This window comes from Phocoena phocoena, chromosome 14 (assembly GCF_963924675.1).
Source record: "Phocoena phocoena chromosome 14, mPhoPho1.1, whole genome shotgun sequence".
Lineage (NCBI taxonomy): Eukaryota > Metazoa > Chordata > Mammalia > Artiodactyla > Phocoenidae > Phocoena > Phocoena phocoena.
In genome coordinates, this window is record NC_089232.1 from 82,045,894 (window position 1) to 82,059,169 (window position 13,276).

At 38.9% G+C, this 13,276-nt stretch overlaps 1 protein-coding gene across 1 annotated transcript in view; it reads left to right on the top strand.

Annotated features, from left to right (window-relative positions):
- The first annotated feature begins 240 nt into the window (after window positions 1-240).
- Window positions 241-13,276, top strand: part of ROCK2 (Rho associated coiled-coil containing protein kinase 2) — a 125,696-nt gene continuing 112,660 nt past the window's right edge. Inside the window, exon 1 of the mRNA XM_065890863.1 lies at window positions 241-381. Within this exon, the coding sequence (XP_065746935.1) occupies window positions 241-381 (141 nt within the window). The remainder of the gene's footprint in view (window positions 382-13,276) is intronic.

A 13,276-nucleotide genomic window follows, 5' to 3' on the forward strand; every position in this document is an offset into this window, starting at 1 on the left:
GAATCTGACTGAGGGGCGGGGACGCCGTCTGTTCCTCGCCGTTCTCGGCCGGGCCGGCCTCGCCGACACCCCCAGGCCCCGGGGCGCTGAGACCTGAAACCGGAGCTCGAGGCGGGCGGTGGGCCCGGGCGGAGCCCCGGCCGGAGCCGGCGGTTCGAGGGCGGCGCTAGGCCCCGAGGCGGCCGGGCCTGAGCGCGGGGAGCGGGGTGCGGGCCCGGCGGCGGCGGCGGCGGCGGCGGCATGAGCCGGCCCCCGCCGACGGGGAAGATGCCCGGCGCCCCCGAGGCCGTGTCGGGGGACGGCGCGGGCGTGAGCCGCCAGAGGAAGCTGGAGGCGCTCATCCGAGACCCTCGGTCGCCCATCAACGTGGAGAGCTTGCTGGTAGGTGGCCGGGGCCCGGGAGCCCTCTCTGCCGACCGCTCACACCGCCGATTCCCCCGACTGCCCACCCCTCCGTGCCCACCCATCCGTGGGGGGAGGTCTCGCCCCACCCCGCCCAGCTTCCGGCAGCCGGGGCCCGGGTCGGAGACCAAACATTTTTGCGACTAAGTTCCGGGAGTAGAGACCCACCTTTGATTCTTCTGTCTCCTGGAGCCGGTGTCATCCCCGGCTGGCCCTTTCTTGGAGCTCTGGGAGGAAGCACCCCTCTTCTCCTTCCCGCCTGCCCTGGGGCTTTGGGGAGGTAGCGTGGAAGGTACGCTGTCCTTCAGGCACCAGGCTAGCCCGTTTGCAAGAGCGTCATGCTGCGTGGGGACGTGAGTCCGAGGAAGCGAGAAACCTGGGGCTGTCCCTATGGGCAGTACCCACCTGGGGTACAGGACAAAGAGTTCAGTCTGAAATCTTGAAACACACAGCTAAGGTTTTCCTGTTTTCAGCTGTGTTTGAACGTTACTAGTTGCAATTTAGTGCATTTTAATTTCTGTAAATTTAATTTCCGAGATTATTACACCAGAGCTAAAGAATCCATCTGAATTGTAGAATGGAATCAGTCTCTCCTTTTCATTGTATCTCTTTCCTGAGATGGCCTTTGCAATCCAAATTGATAGCCACGTAACGTCTGCTAGTTGGCTTTGTTTAAGAAAGGGACATGATTTACAGATCAGAAACGCACTGTAGAATGCTTGTTTATTTCTTGTTTTTGTTAGGATAGACTGTTGTATTTCACAGACTCTTTGATTAATATGCAGTAGAGATGCATTTATGGGAAAAGGGGGTGTGGGTTTTTACCCTGGAGAGGAGAAGAAAGCAAAAAAGATGCGCTGGATGTTAAATTAACCCTGGACGACTAGAATTCAGGTAGATGATCCTTGGGTCCTTCAGATATTCCCTTCCAGAACTCCTGTTCAGCTCTACTCCCTGACAGGGGAAATCTATTGACTGTATGATGAGAAAAACTGTCTCTTCCCTTTCCAGTGACTGACTGACTTTCCTTCAGAAGCTGTTGGTTATCCTTTGAGGTTTCTGGAATCATTTGCAGAGTGACTCAGTACCGTTTGGCTGAAGTGCAGGAACTGACTGAAGAGTGTCTTTCTGTACAACGCACAGAATGTAGTGATGTGCTGTATTCTGTAAGACGCGTTTGACATTTCCTTTTCCCGATTTTCATATTAGTGGGTTGTTCATATGTTTTCATGGGAGCATGGCACTATGAATAGTGTTTAGAAGTCTTCCGTTGGGGCTGGGATTGGTTGCATGAAGGGCATAGCTTTTCCAAGGCCAAAGCAGAGACTCTGGGCTTCACTCCCAGCATTTTCGCTTTGGTATTTTGCTAGCAAAACTTTGACCTAAGGCCAGAAAGTTCAGTTAAAAATAGTACAGCAAATCTCAAGTATTCATCAAGTTCATATTCAACCTCAGATAGAAATTTTTTACACTTCACTTTCATCTCTTGGGTCTTTACTGATGTTCATCATAATTATTAGGGTTATTATGAGCTTGAGCCTAAGTTACTTATACATGGTAATGAGCATACATTCTTTTTTATCAAGGTATTTTCTAAATTATTAAAATGAAGGCTGTTTTTAAAGAAGGAAGCATTACACATGCTCAGTAAACAATCTGCTCCATTCATTTATTAAGTGCCTAATACAGCCAAGACACTTCACACCTTTATTAAGGTAACATACTACTGGTATGACATCAGATGCTGCTGACGGGACGGATTTTGTTTTTGCTGTTTTTAGCTGATTAACTGTTAGGGTTCTGAGTTGCAGTAAATCTTATCAGGCCAAAAATTGTCATTTACTCTTTGGGGTTGCTGATGTTTCTATTGCAAAATGACGAGCTGAAGATTTTTTCTAAACCATGTCATAGTAAGTTAGCTTTAAATCATGTGTATTTCACTGTATCAAGTAGTAGAACGAATTAGTTTTTAAAGTTCTGGTAACATGTACATAACCTGAAATTTACTGTTTTAACCATTTTTAAGTGTACAGTTCAGTGGCATTGATAACATTCACATTATTGTGCAAGTATCACCACTATCCATCTCCAGGACTTTTTCATCTTTCCAGACAGAAATTCCAAGAATTAATTTTTTCTTTTTTTCAATAAATTTATTTATTTATTTGTTTATTTTTGGCTGCATTGGGTCCGCGGGCTTTCTCTAGTTGTGGCGAGCGGGGTCCACGCTTCGTTGCAGTCCGCGGGCCTCTCATTGCGGTGGCCTCTCCTATTGCAGAGCACGGGCTCCAGGCGCACAGGCCTCAGTAGTTGTGGCAGGTGGGCTTCAGTAGTTGCGGCACACGGGCTCAGTAGCCGTGGCGCACGGGCTCAGTTGCTCCGCGGCATGTGGGATCCTCCCGGACCAGGGCTCGAACCCGTGTCCCGTGCATTGGCAGGCGGACTCCGTACCACTGCGCCACCAGGGGAGTCCCCAAGAATTAATTTTTAAAAGAGTGTTATAAAAACATATTTCCTGAAATAATGGTGCGGATCACTTTAAAGATTTGAAAGCTTACCCTTTAGCCTTCATGTCACAACTGATCATTGTTTTACTGCAAATGGCATTTCTTTTGGTTTTATTATAGAAAATATTTTTCCTTGAACAGAGAAAATTTAAAGTAATATAATCTGATAAAAACGTAGTCACAAATCTTATTTACTTATTCAGGAGCTTAGAAAGTACCATTTAAGATTGTATACTGCCTAAGATGACAAAAGTAAGAAGATGAAGTATACTAGAAATTACTGTATAATAGTTACTCTATGGCTACTGTAGGCTAGGCCTAGAAGGTAAAACTATTTGTTGGAAAAAATATATAACATGTAAAGTGCTTAGCTCAATGCTTGGTACATAGCAGTGCTCGTTAAATTTAGCTCACTTCTGTGTGCATTTAGCATATTTCTAGGTAAGTGCTTTATATTTCCTTTGAAAAGGAAAAGGTTTTATTGGCAACTATTTCTTGCTATAAAATTCTGAATGAGTAGCATTATCTTTTGAATTTGCCATCAGAAAAGTGCTAGCAGTCATCAGGCATAGCTAGAACTGGATTCCAAGACTGTCCGTAGAGAGACTAAATTGTCTTTTTTTCTCTGCATCATCTCGTTTTATGGAGGCTTTATGTGGGTCCTTACGATTAATCTGAAGAGAATATATCCCTTTGTGGTTGCAGATTGTGAGTTTCTTGGTATTATTTAAAAATAGAGTTTTGAGAGAGATTTGCTTCTGTAATACTTTTTTTTTTTTTTTTGAAACTTTTGGGTAAATACCCATGTTTTGTTATCAAGACTAAGCTTCTGATACTGCTTACCCAAATATTATGGTAAAAAGAATTGTCCTTTAGTGTTATGATGGAGAGATGTCTTTCTAAAGGTCTGTGCTTTTGTGTTTTGATTTATTTTTTTAGGCGAGTAACTGATTGTTATAACCTGTGGGATTCAGGCTTGGGTAAACTGTTCCATAAGGCTGGTGTTGATGGGGAAAGGTGATTAAAAATTTACTTATGATTTTCAGCCACTTAGAATACAAAACACTTTGATTTTATTATACCTGTGGACTATGTGAAAGAATTTCTTATCACAGTGCTAAGATTTTCAGCTTGGTGATGGTTATTTGCTTATTTAAAATAAAATTGTATATGCATTTTTCCCCCACTATATAACAAGTGTGAATATCATAAAGATACAAAAGTGAAATAGAATAAAAATTGAATAAAGAAGGTTTTATATGTGTTGTTCTTTTGTGAAATAAACGTTGGGCATTTATAGCATAAATGGGATTATATTACTTTGAAACTTGCATTTTGATGGTCAGGAAATCTTTAAAGAAAATGAATTAGCTAGAGAGGTTGAAAAAAGTAATGTATAGAATTTACTAGTTAGGTGAAGTTGAACCCCTTTGAAAGTACAGGTCCACAGTCCCTCCCCCACAGTTCTGATATATAAAGAGCTCTGAAAACCTAGTTTTTGGTAAAACTTATTTGATGTAACATCTGACCTGATCTGATGTTACAGTATTTTAGGTGATTCATCTCTCTTGGTGCAAATAGTAATAGCTTTCCCTGGAGAAATATTAGTGTTTGATTTCAGGGTGCTACCTCAGACTCCCCAGAGGGTTTTCGGGAATATACTGTATATAGTATATATACTTTATTACTATTCGAAAATCCAAAAAATTCTGAATTTGGAAACATCTTGCCCCACGGTAAGGCCAGCATAGACTAAGTAAGGAGATATTGACTTATGTACACCTTAAATAGTTGTAAAGAAATAGTGGATAATTATCTTGAAGCCTAAGTTGTTGTTGTCGTTGTTTTGGTTGAGTCCTGATCAGATAGCTCTCTTTCCCCATTTCAAATTCTGAAGTATTCTAAACATACTAAGAGAATATAGCATGCAGATATGAATTATGACGCATAAAAAGCAAGCATTCATGAAATCACTGCTCAAGTTAATGCATAGAACACTAACCTGTTGAAGTTCCCCGTATTCTGCTGCTGCTGAATTCAGTCTTCCTTCATCCTCTCTCATCTGCTACCTGGAACTTTTTTTTTTTTTAATCATTTCCTTTATTTCATAGATTACCACATTAGTGTGTATTCCTAAACAATATTGTTTAGCTTTTCTTTTAACTTTATAAAGGGTTAACATCTGTATATATTCTTTTGTGACTTGCTTTTTCACTCAGAATTACTCACATTGTGGTTTATTAATTTTCACTCATACCATAAACCATAATATATTGCTTCAATCTACTTGATGGATATTTAGATTAGTTTTCATTTTTTTGCTATCATGGAAAGTGTCGTGATCATTCTTGGAGCCCATGTGAAGTTTCTGTAGGCTAGGATATATGTCTAGGAGTGGAATTGTTGGGTTTTAATATATTCTGTGTTCAACTTAACAAGGTAGGGTTTAAGTTTTCCCCCAGCGTTTTACTAGGGAAAATTTCAAAGTATAGTGAAATTGAAAGAATTGATAATAAACATCCATATACTTATCACCTAATTAATAGCTTGCTATATTTGCTTTATTATATCTAGCCATCTCTTCATTCATCTATCAATACATCTTTTATTTTTGATTCATTTAAAGTAAGTTGCAGATGTGGTACACTTCTCCATTAAACACTTAAGCATGCATTTCATTAAGTAGAGTTTTTTCCTTTAAAGATTAAATTTACATACAATGAAACAAATCTTAAGTATCACATTGATGAGTTCTGACAAATGCACACATCCGTGTAATGCAAATCCTTATTGAGATATAGGACACTCTTATCAACCTAGAAATCTCCCTCATATGCCTTTTCAGCTAATTCTACACCCCATTCTCTTGGAGTCAGTTGCTCCTCTGATTTTTTTTTGGGGGGGTAACTAAAGATTACTTTCATCTTTTCTAGAACTTCATATAAATGGAATCCTATATAGTATGTACTCTTTTATATCTGGCTTCTTTAGTTCAGCATAGTTTTTGAGACTAATTCCTGTTATTTTGCGTATCAGCAGGTTGTTCCTTTTTTATTGCTAACTAGTGTTCCATTATGTGTATAAACCACAATTTATTAGGCATCTTCTGTTGATGGATGCTTGGGCTGTTTTCAGGTTTTGGCTATTTTGTACATAGACTTCGGCTGTTAATAAACTTTGCTGTGAACAATCTTGTAGTAAGCTTTTGTGGGGACATATTTTCATTTCTCTTGAGTTAAATACCTAGTAGTGGAATTACTAGGTCTTAGGGTAGGTGTATGTTTAGTTTTTTTAGAAAAATGTCAGATATCTTCCCCAAATGGTCATATTTTACATTAACACAGCAACCTAGGAGAGTTCCAGTTCCTCCCCAACACTGAGTCTTAAATTTTAGCCATTCTGTGGGTAGGTAGTAGTATTTCATTGTGGCTTTAGTTTGCATTTCTCTGATGACGAATGATGTATTTTTTTATGCACTTAACTGGCCATTTGTATATCTTCTTTTGTGAAGCATCTGTTCAGATATTTTGCCCATTTGAAAAAATTATGTTCTTTCTTTTTGAGCTGTACAAGCTCTTTATATATCCCAGATACCAGTTCTTTGTCAAATATGTGGCGTGTCTGTTTCTTTAATCACATTTTTTCATGGTTATTGCTTTTTCTGACTAAGAGACTGTTGCCTATCCCCATGTCACAAGAAATTTTCCTTTCCTTTCTTTTAGAAGCTTTATAGGTTTACTTTTAGGTCTAGGATATGTGTTAAGCCAGTTTTAGTTTGGGGTCATATTCCCCAAATCCAGTTATTTAGACTGTCGAACAGCATTTTTTCCTAGGTTTATTGAGATATTATTGACATTTAACACTGACAGTTGATACACATGTATTGCCAACTGTTTACCGCAGTAAGGTTAGTTAACACACCCTTTACCTCTCATAATTACCATACTGTTGTTGTTGTTGTGTTGAGAATATTTAAGATCTACTCTCTTAGCAACTTTCAGGTCTACTATACAGTATCATTAACTATAGTCACCAGCACCAGTTTTCAAAAAAATATTTTTCTTTTCTCGTTGGATTGCCTTGCTTGGCACCTTTGTCAGAAATCAGTTTACTGATAGGTGCACTTTTTATTTGCTTTTTTATCACCTTAGTAACTATATCAAGTCTTCAGTCATGGTTCTCCTGTTTAACCCATGCTCTGTTCAGAATTCTTTTTTAATTTTTAATTTATATCATTTTACCTGAAGGAAATGGGCAGGCAACCATGGTTGAGACAGGGAAACAGATTTTATTGTTTGAAGTGAAGAAAGATTTGTTATTTTTTAAATTATAAAAATAGTATGTTCTTATTGTAGAAACTTTAGAGAATAAAGAAAGGTATAAATGCAAGTGACCCTTCTACATAGTCTCCTCACATAGAGATAACCACTGTTTAACATTTTGGTGTAAATATCTGTCTGAAAAAATTAAAATGTAAAAGAAGTAAAATTACGCTATATATGTGCTTTGTCATTGTTGTTTTTAACACTTAATGAATAATAGAAGCTTTTATGTAGTCAAATTTATTAGTCTTCTCACTGTAGAGTGATTTCTGGCTTAGATGTCATGCTTAGGACATTCTCCATTATCAAGATTATGATATCATAGACCTGAATTTTCTTTTAGTACTCTAATGGTTTTATTTTTTATTTTTTTTTGCGGTACGCGGGCCTCTCACCGCTGCGGCCTCTCCCGTTGCGGAACACAGGCTCCGGACGCACAGGCCCAGCGGCCATAGCCCACGGGCCCAGCCGCTCCGCAGCATGCGGGATCATCCCGGACCGGGGCATGAACCCGCGTCCCCTGCATCGGCAGGCGGACTCCCAACCACTGCGCCACCAGGGAAGCTCTGGTTTTATTTTTAATGTTACTTTTATTTCACTTGGAATTCTGATGGAAAGTATGAAGTAGGGGTACAAAGATTTTATCAGGAGATTTGTCTAAGTATCAGCACTAGAGTTCCCAAAATATTAATTGGGAGCCTCTGTTTATATTTCTGTATTGTCATATAACTTTCTGTTTGGAGGGTGGTGCTTGGGGGAATAGAGAGGGTAATGATTATAGGTTTGGTCTCCACTTGAGCTTCTTGAGTTTCTTCATGGAAATTATACAACTTTGCAACTTAAATACTTAAAATCCTATTCTGTGCTTATATATATATATATATATATATATATATATATATATATATACAGACATATATTCCAAAAATATATAAATATGAGCTGTTAGTGATAAGGGTTACTGGTAAAGAGAATGTGGGTGACTGAGAGCAGCTTATTATAATATAGCCTTTGGTGGGAAGAAAACCACAAAATAACATTTTCATTGGTAGCTTAGCTTATTTTATAGAGCTTAATTTTTATTTATTTTAAATATTTATTTATTTATTTGGTTGCACCAGGTCTTAGTAGCACTGGCAGGCGGGCTCCCTAGTTGCGGCTTGCCAGTCCCTTAGATGTGGCATGCGAACTGTTAGTTGCAGCGTGCATTTGGGATCTCGTTCCCTGACCAGGGATCGAACCCAGGCCCCCTGCATTGGGAGCACAGAGTCTTATCTGTTGCGCCACCAGGGAAGTCCCTAATATTTAAGTTGATGTGAAATCGTGGTGGCATTTGGGACTCTACTAAAACTGTCTCTTCTCACTTTATCCTTTTTTTTTTTTTTTTGCGGTACGCGGGCCTCTCACTGTTGTGGCCTCTCCCGTTGCGCAGCACAGGCTCTGGACGCGCAGGCTCAGCGGCCATGGCTCGCGGGCCCAGCCGCTCCACGGCATGTGGGATCTTCCCGTACCAGGGCACGAACCCATGTCCCCCGCATCGGCAGGCGGACTCTCAACCACTGCGCCACCAGGGAAGCCCTCACTTTATCCTTGATTGGAGTCATTCTCCTTTCCTCTCATCTGTATCATCTGTACTTTTTTTTTCCTTTGAAGTATGATTAAATTACAGAGATACATTTGTTAATTCTTCATTTCAGTGTCCCAGATGACCCTCACTTATCTTTTTAGAAAGCATTTGGGTTTAGCATTTCTGTGTTTATATGTGTATGTGTGTGTATGTGTGTGTGTGTGTGAGTGTGAGAGAGAGAGAGAGAGACAGAGACCGACAGAGACAGAGAAAAAGGAAATATTGAGGTTCACTTTTGGTTCATCATTGATAATCTTGTGGGGAATGTTTCTAAGTCCAAGAATGATTATATGGTTTGTTGCTTCATTTTGGTAAGGTATGGATTTTTCAGGTCTGATATCTGAAGTGCTCTGTAATTTTTTTTTTGGTTACAGTTAACTGATCACTTAGTACTCAGTGTCAATTTCTTTTATTCTCTAAAAGAGTTTCAGACTTTTTAAGTTATAAAGCAACTGATAGAAATTTTCTTTATTTTCAAGAGATTATAGACTTGGAACTAATTTTTAACATTTCATTGTTGGGGTTATTTTTTATGCCATGGAAATGAATAGCAGAGCCTCCTATTACTTTATTTAGATAGAAACGGAGCAGAGCAGGGTTGGCATTATCTTAATTACCTGGATGTTTGTGATGAGGAATGCTTAAGATACTAAGTTTAGTCTTATGTACTTCTTGGCTTTTGAGTTTATTTAATGGACAGAATACAAGCTCTTTTAGGACCTGGGTCTTTTTTGTCTTCCTCTTGATATGTCTTGTAAATATTTGTTGAATAAACTAACAAATAATTCTTTTTTAAGTAACAGGAGTGATAAACTGTAGAAATATATCCCTGCTTGAAGAGATACTAAAGTATTCCCCAAGTAAAAATTTTGGTATATGTTCTTGTCACTTATTTCTTATCTATCTATGGGAAGGAAGATAAGTAAACGTGTATATGCAGAGAGGATATGGGTGATAGAATTAATTGGAAGGTTTGGGTGGTAGAATTAATTGCAAGTCAAGCAGGAAAGTGAATTGTGATTTGAATATTTTCTGGATAGTGCTGAAGCAGTTTGTCTTGGAAGGTATTTAAGCTTTTATTCAGTGTTTTAGGTGAAGTAAAAACAGCTCATGTGGACTGAACAACCTTTATCATTTATCATGTGTCTTCTGTTCTCTGTACCCCCTAACTTTTCTTCTGGTTAAACATATCCAGTTCCTTCTTACGTACCTAGGTGATGCCTGTGTTGAAACAGCGTTTCATGAGTAAGGGCAAATGAAATGCTGGTGGTGTGTTCGCAGGGTGAAATTCCTTAAAATGGCATGTTCGCTGTGATTAATGGTAAGGCAATATTCGTTAACAAAATTAAAAACAAAGCCAAGGGCATGAGAGATTTTGATCAGGATTCAAGAGTGTTATTACAAGTCATTATGAATGACTGTTTTGAAAACTTCAGATATTATCAGGCATTCTGATTACTAGCCCCAGCCAACCACTGATTCTGTTCTGTTTCTATAAATTTTTCTTTTCTGGAAATTCCATACAAATAGAATGACACAATATGCAGTCATTTGTTCTGGCTTCTTTCACCTAGCATAATGTTTTTGAGGTTCATCTACGTTGTAGCATATATCAATACCTTGTTCTTTTTTTTTTTTGCGGTATGCGGGCCTTTCACTGTTGTGGCCTCTCCCGTTGTCTGGACATGCAGGCTCAGCGGCCATGGCTCACGGGCCTAGCCGCTCTGTGACATATGGAATCTTCCCAGACCGGGGCACGAACCCGTGTCCTCTGCATCGGCAGGCGGACTCTCAACCACTGCGCCACCAGGGAAGCCCAATATCTTGTTCTTTTAAATTGCTGAATAGTATTCCATTGTATAGATATACCACATTTTGTTTATGAAATTACTTTAATGTTTTTATTTCTCTTGGCTAGATTGCAAGGAGTGGGATTGCTGGGTCATATGGTAAGCTTGTGCTTAACTTTTAAGGAGTGAACAAAATGTTTTCCAAAGTGGCTGCACCATTTTACATTCCCACCAGCAATGTATGAGGGTTCCAGTTTCTCTACATCCTCAGAGAACGCTTGTGTGGTCTGTCTTTGTGATTATAGCCATTGTAGTGCATGTTGCTAATGACACGTGAGGCTGAACACAATTTCATGTGCTTGTCAATTTTGCTTGTTCTTTTGATATTTTACTAATGTACCGCGAATGTGGTATATAAAAGTTGTTTAATTTTGTATGCCACAGGCGAATTCCGATGTTTAAAAATAGAATGTGAATAAATACAGATCACAGCCCTTTGTAGGTGGAATTATCCTACTGACTAGTGCCTCTGCTAGCGTCTCCACTAGTGCCTCCTAATTAATACTAGGCTTTTTTTCTTTTAAACCCTGTTATGGTACCTTTTTCTTCCAAGTAATGTATGAGCCTTGGTGAGCTGTGTAGGCCCTGTAATGGCAGTAGAGTCTCTACTAGTTGGGTTATTCCTAAGCTAAAGTTGAAGTACTCCTGACATACATATGGCCTTTAAATGTTTCTCCATTCTGCTTTGTGCTCATCTTTTCTTTTTTCATTATTTTGAACATCTTGAAGTAAGCTTATTTCTCTCTTGTTGACCCAACATTCATCTTTATACTTTTCTGTTTTTTTTTTTTTTTTTTTTTTTGCGGTACGCGGGCTTCCCACTGTTGTGGTGTCTCCCGTTGCGGAGCACAGGCTCAGAGGCCATGGCTCATGGGCCCAGCTGCTCTGCAGCATGTGGGATCTTCCCCGGACCGGGGCACGAACCCGTGTCTCCTGCATTGGCCGGCGGACTCTTAACCACTGTGCCACCAGGGAAGCCCTATACTTTTCTGTTTTACATGAAGATCAGGCAACAATTCTTAGCATCAGTTTAGTAACTTGGTTCCTTTGAGGGTGGATGATAACTATTGGTATTTAAAACGCTGTATATTACGCTCATCTTTTGGTTTATTCTTTGAGTACCCACCTGAATTTAACAACGAAAAAATTGTTCTTCTTGTTTGTAGGTGGCATTGGATATTGATTTTGGGGATTACCTTATGTGCAAAGTTTTGGAACTTAACCAAAATAGTGTCTTTTCAGATATAACGGTAACTGCCTTATTTGTGCATTCTGTATCAGGATATGACCCTACTGTTTCACCTTGTATTTCAGTATGATTCCTTTAGAAGTCATAAAAGTATGCTTATTGAAATTGAAGTTTTTGCTTTAGCTTTAGTTTAGATGATTGTATTTTTTTTTTTTTTTTTTTTTAGTTCTTATTAGAGATAACCACATGTGGGACTTTTTTGAGCATTGAAGGGAAAATTTAGGAAATAATTCTTTTTTTTTGTTTGTTTTTGTTTTGTTTTGTTTTGTTTTTTGCAGTATGTGGGCCTCTCACTGTTGTGGCCTCTCCCGTTGCGGAGCACAGGCTCCCGGATGCGCAGGCTCAGTGGCCATGGCTCACGGGCCCAGCCGCTCCGCAGCATGTGGAATCTTCCCGGACCGGGGCACGAACCTGTGTCCCCTGCATCGGCAGGTGGACTCTCACCACTGTGCCACCAGGGAAGCCCGGAAATAATTCTTTTAATGTTTAAGATGCTTTAATATATTAAAGATGAATTTTAAAAACTTTTGGTCATAGTGATATTTATTTTTCTACAAGGAAAGTGCACTAGCACAGTTGTCATGCACTTTGAGGCCTGCAAGGTGTAGTGAAATGTGTTTTTGTATGTTGAAACCCTGTAAAAATATTTAAAGTATTATATGTCTAAACATTAGTATGATTTTGAAAAATGCTTTACCTTTTGGGGATAACTTATAGAGTTACAGTTTGTGGCACTTGAGACTTTTGTGCATTGAATAAATAGGGCCATTTTTTTATTGTGTTACAAAGTGGATAAAGTTCAGGTTGAAGTTGAATGGTTAAAAATGGTGTATTATGGTTGACTAGTGTGCCTTTGTTAAAAGAATCAAAATTAAAAAAAAATTTTCTTCATGGACCATTAGATTTCATCAAGTGCTGCTAACAGGTTATATAGCCAGCATCTATGGGAATTAGTAAAGAATAGGGGAAAAGATATCAAGGTTGCAATTTTGTTTCAGGGAAATGATATGCCAAGTCAGAAATTGGGAAAAGAGATAATGCAAAATGTAGTATTAATGTTAATAACAATGTTCCATCTATTCTAAATTTAGAAAAATTTGGAGTTACCTGAATATTTGGAGTTGCTTTTAAATATCTAAAACACAGACTTTGAATTTTTATACTGAGTTTCCGTGATTATATTTCCCAAAATATAATCACTGAAATTAGTATGCAAATGAAATAATGACGAATTTTTTCTCTGAACTTTAAATGCATGGTATGATCCTACATTAGTTGCATTCAACGTGAAACAATTTCTCTTTTTGTTTTACATTCTT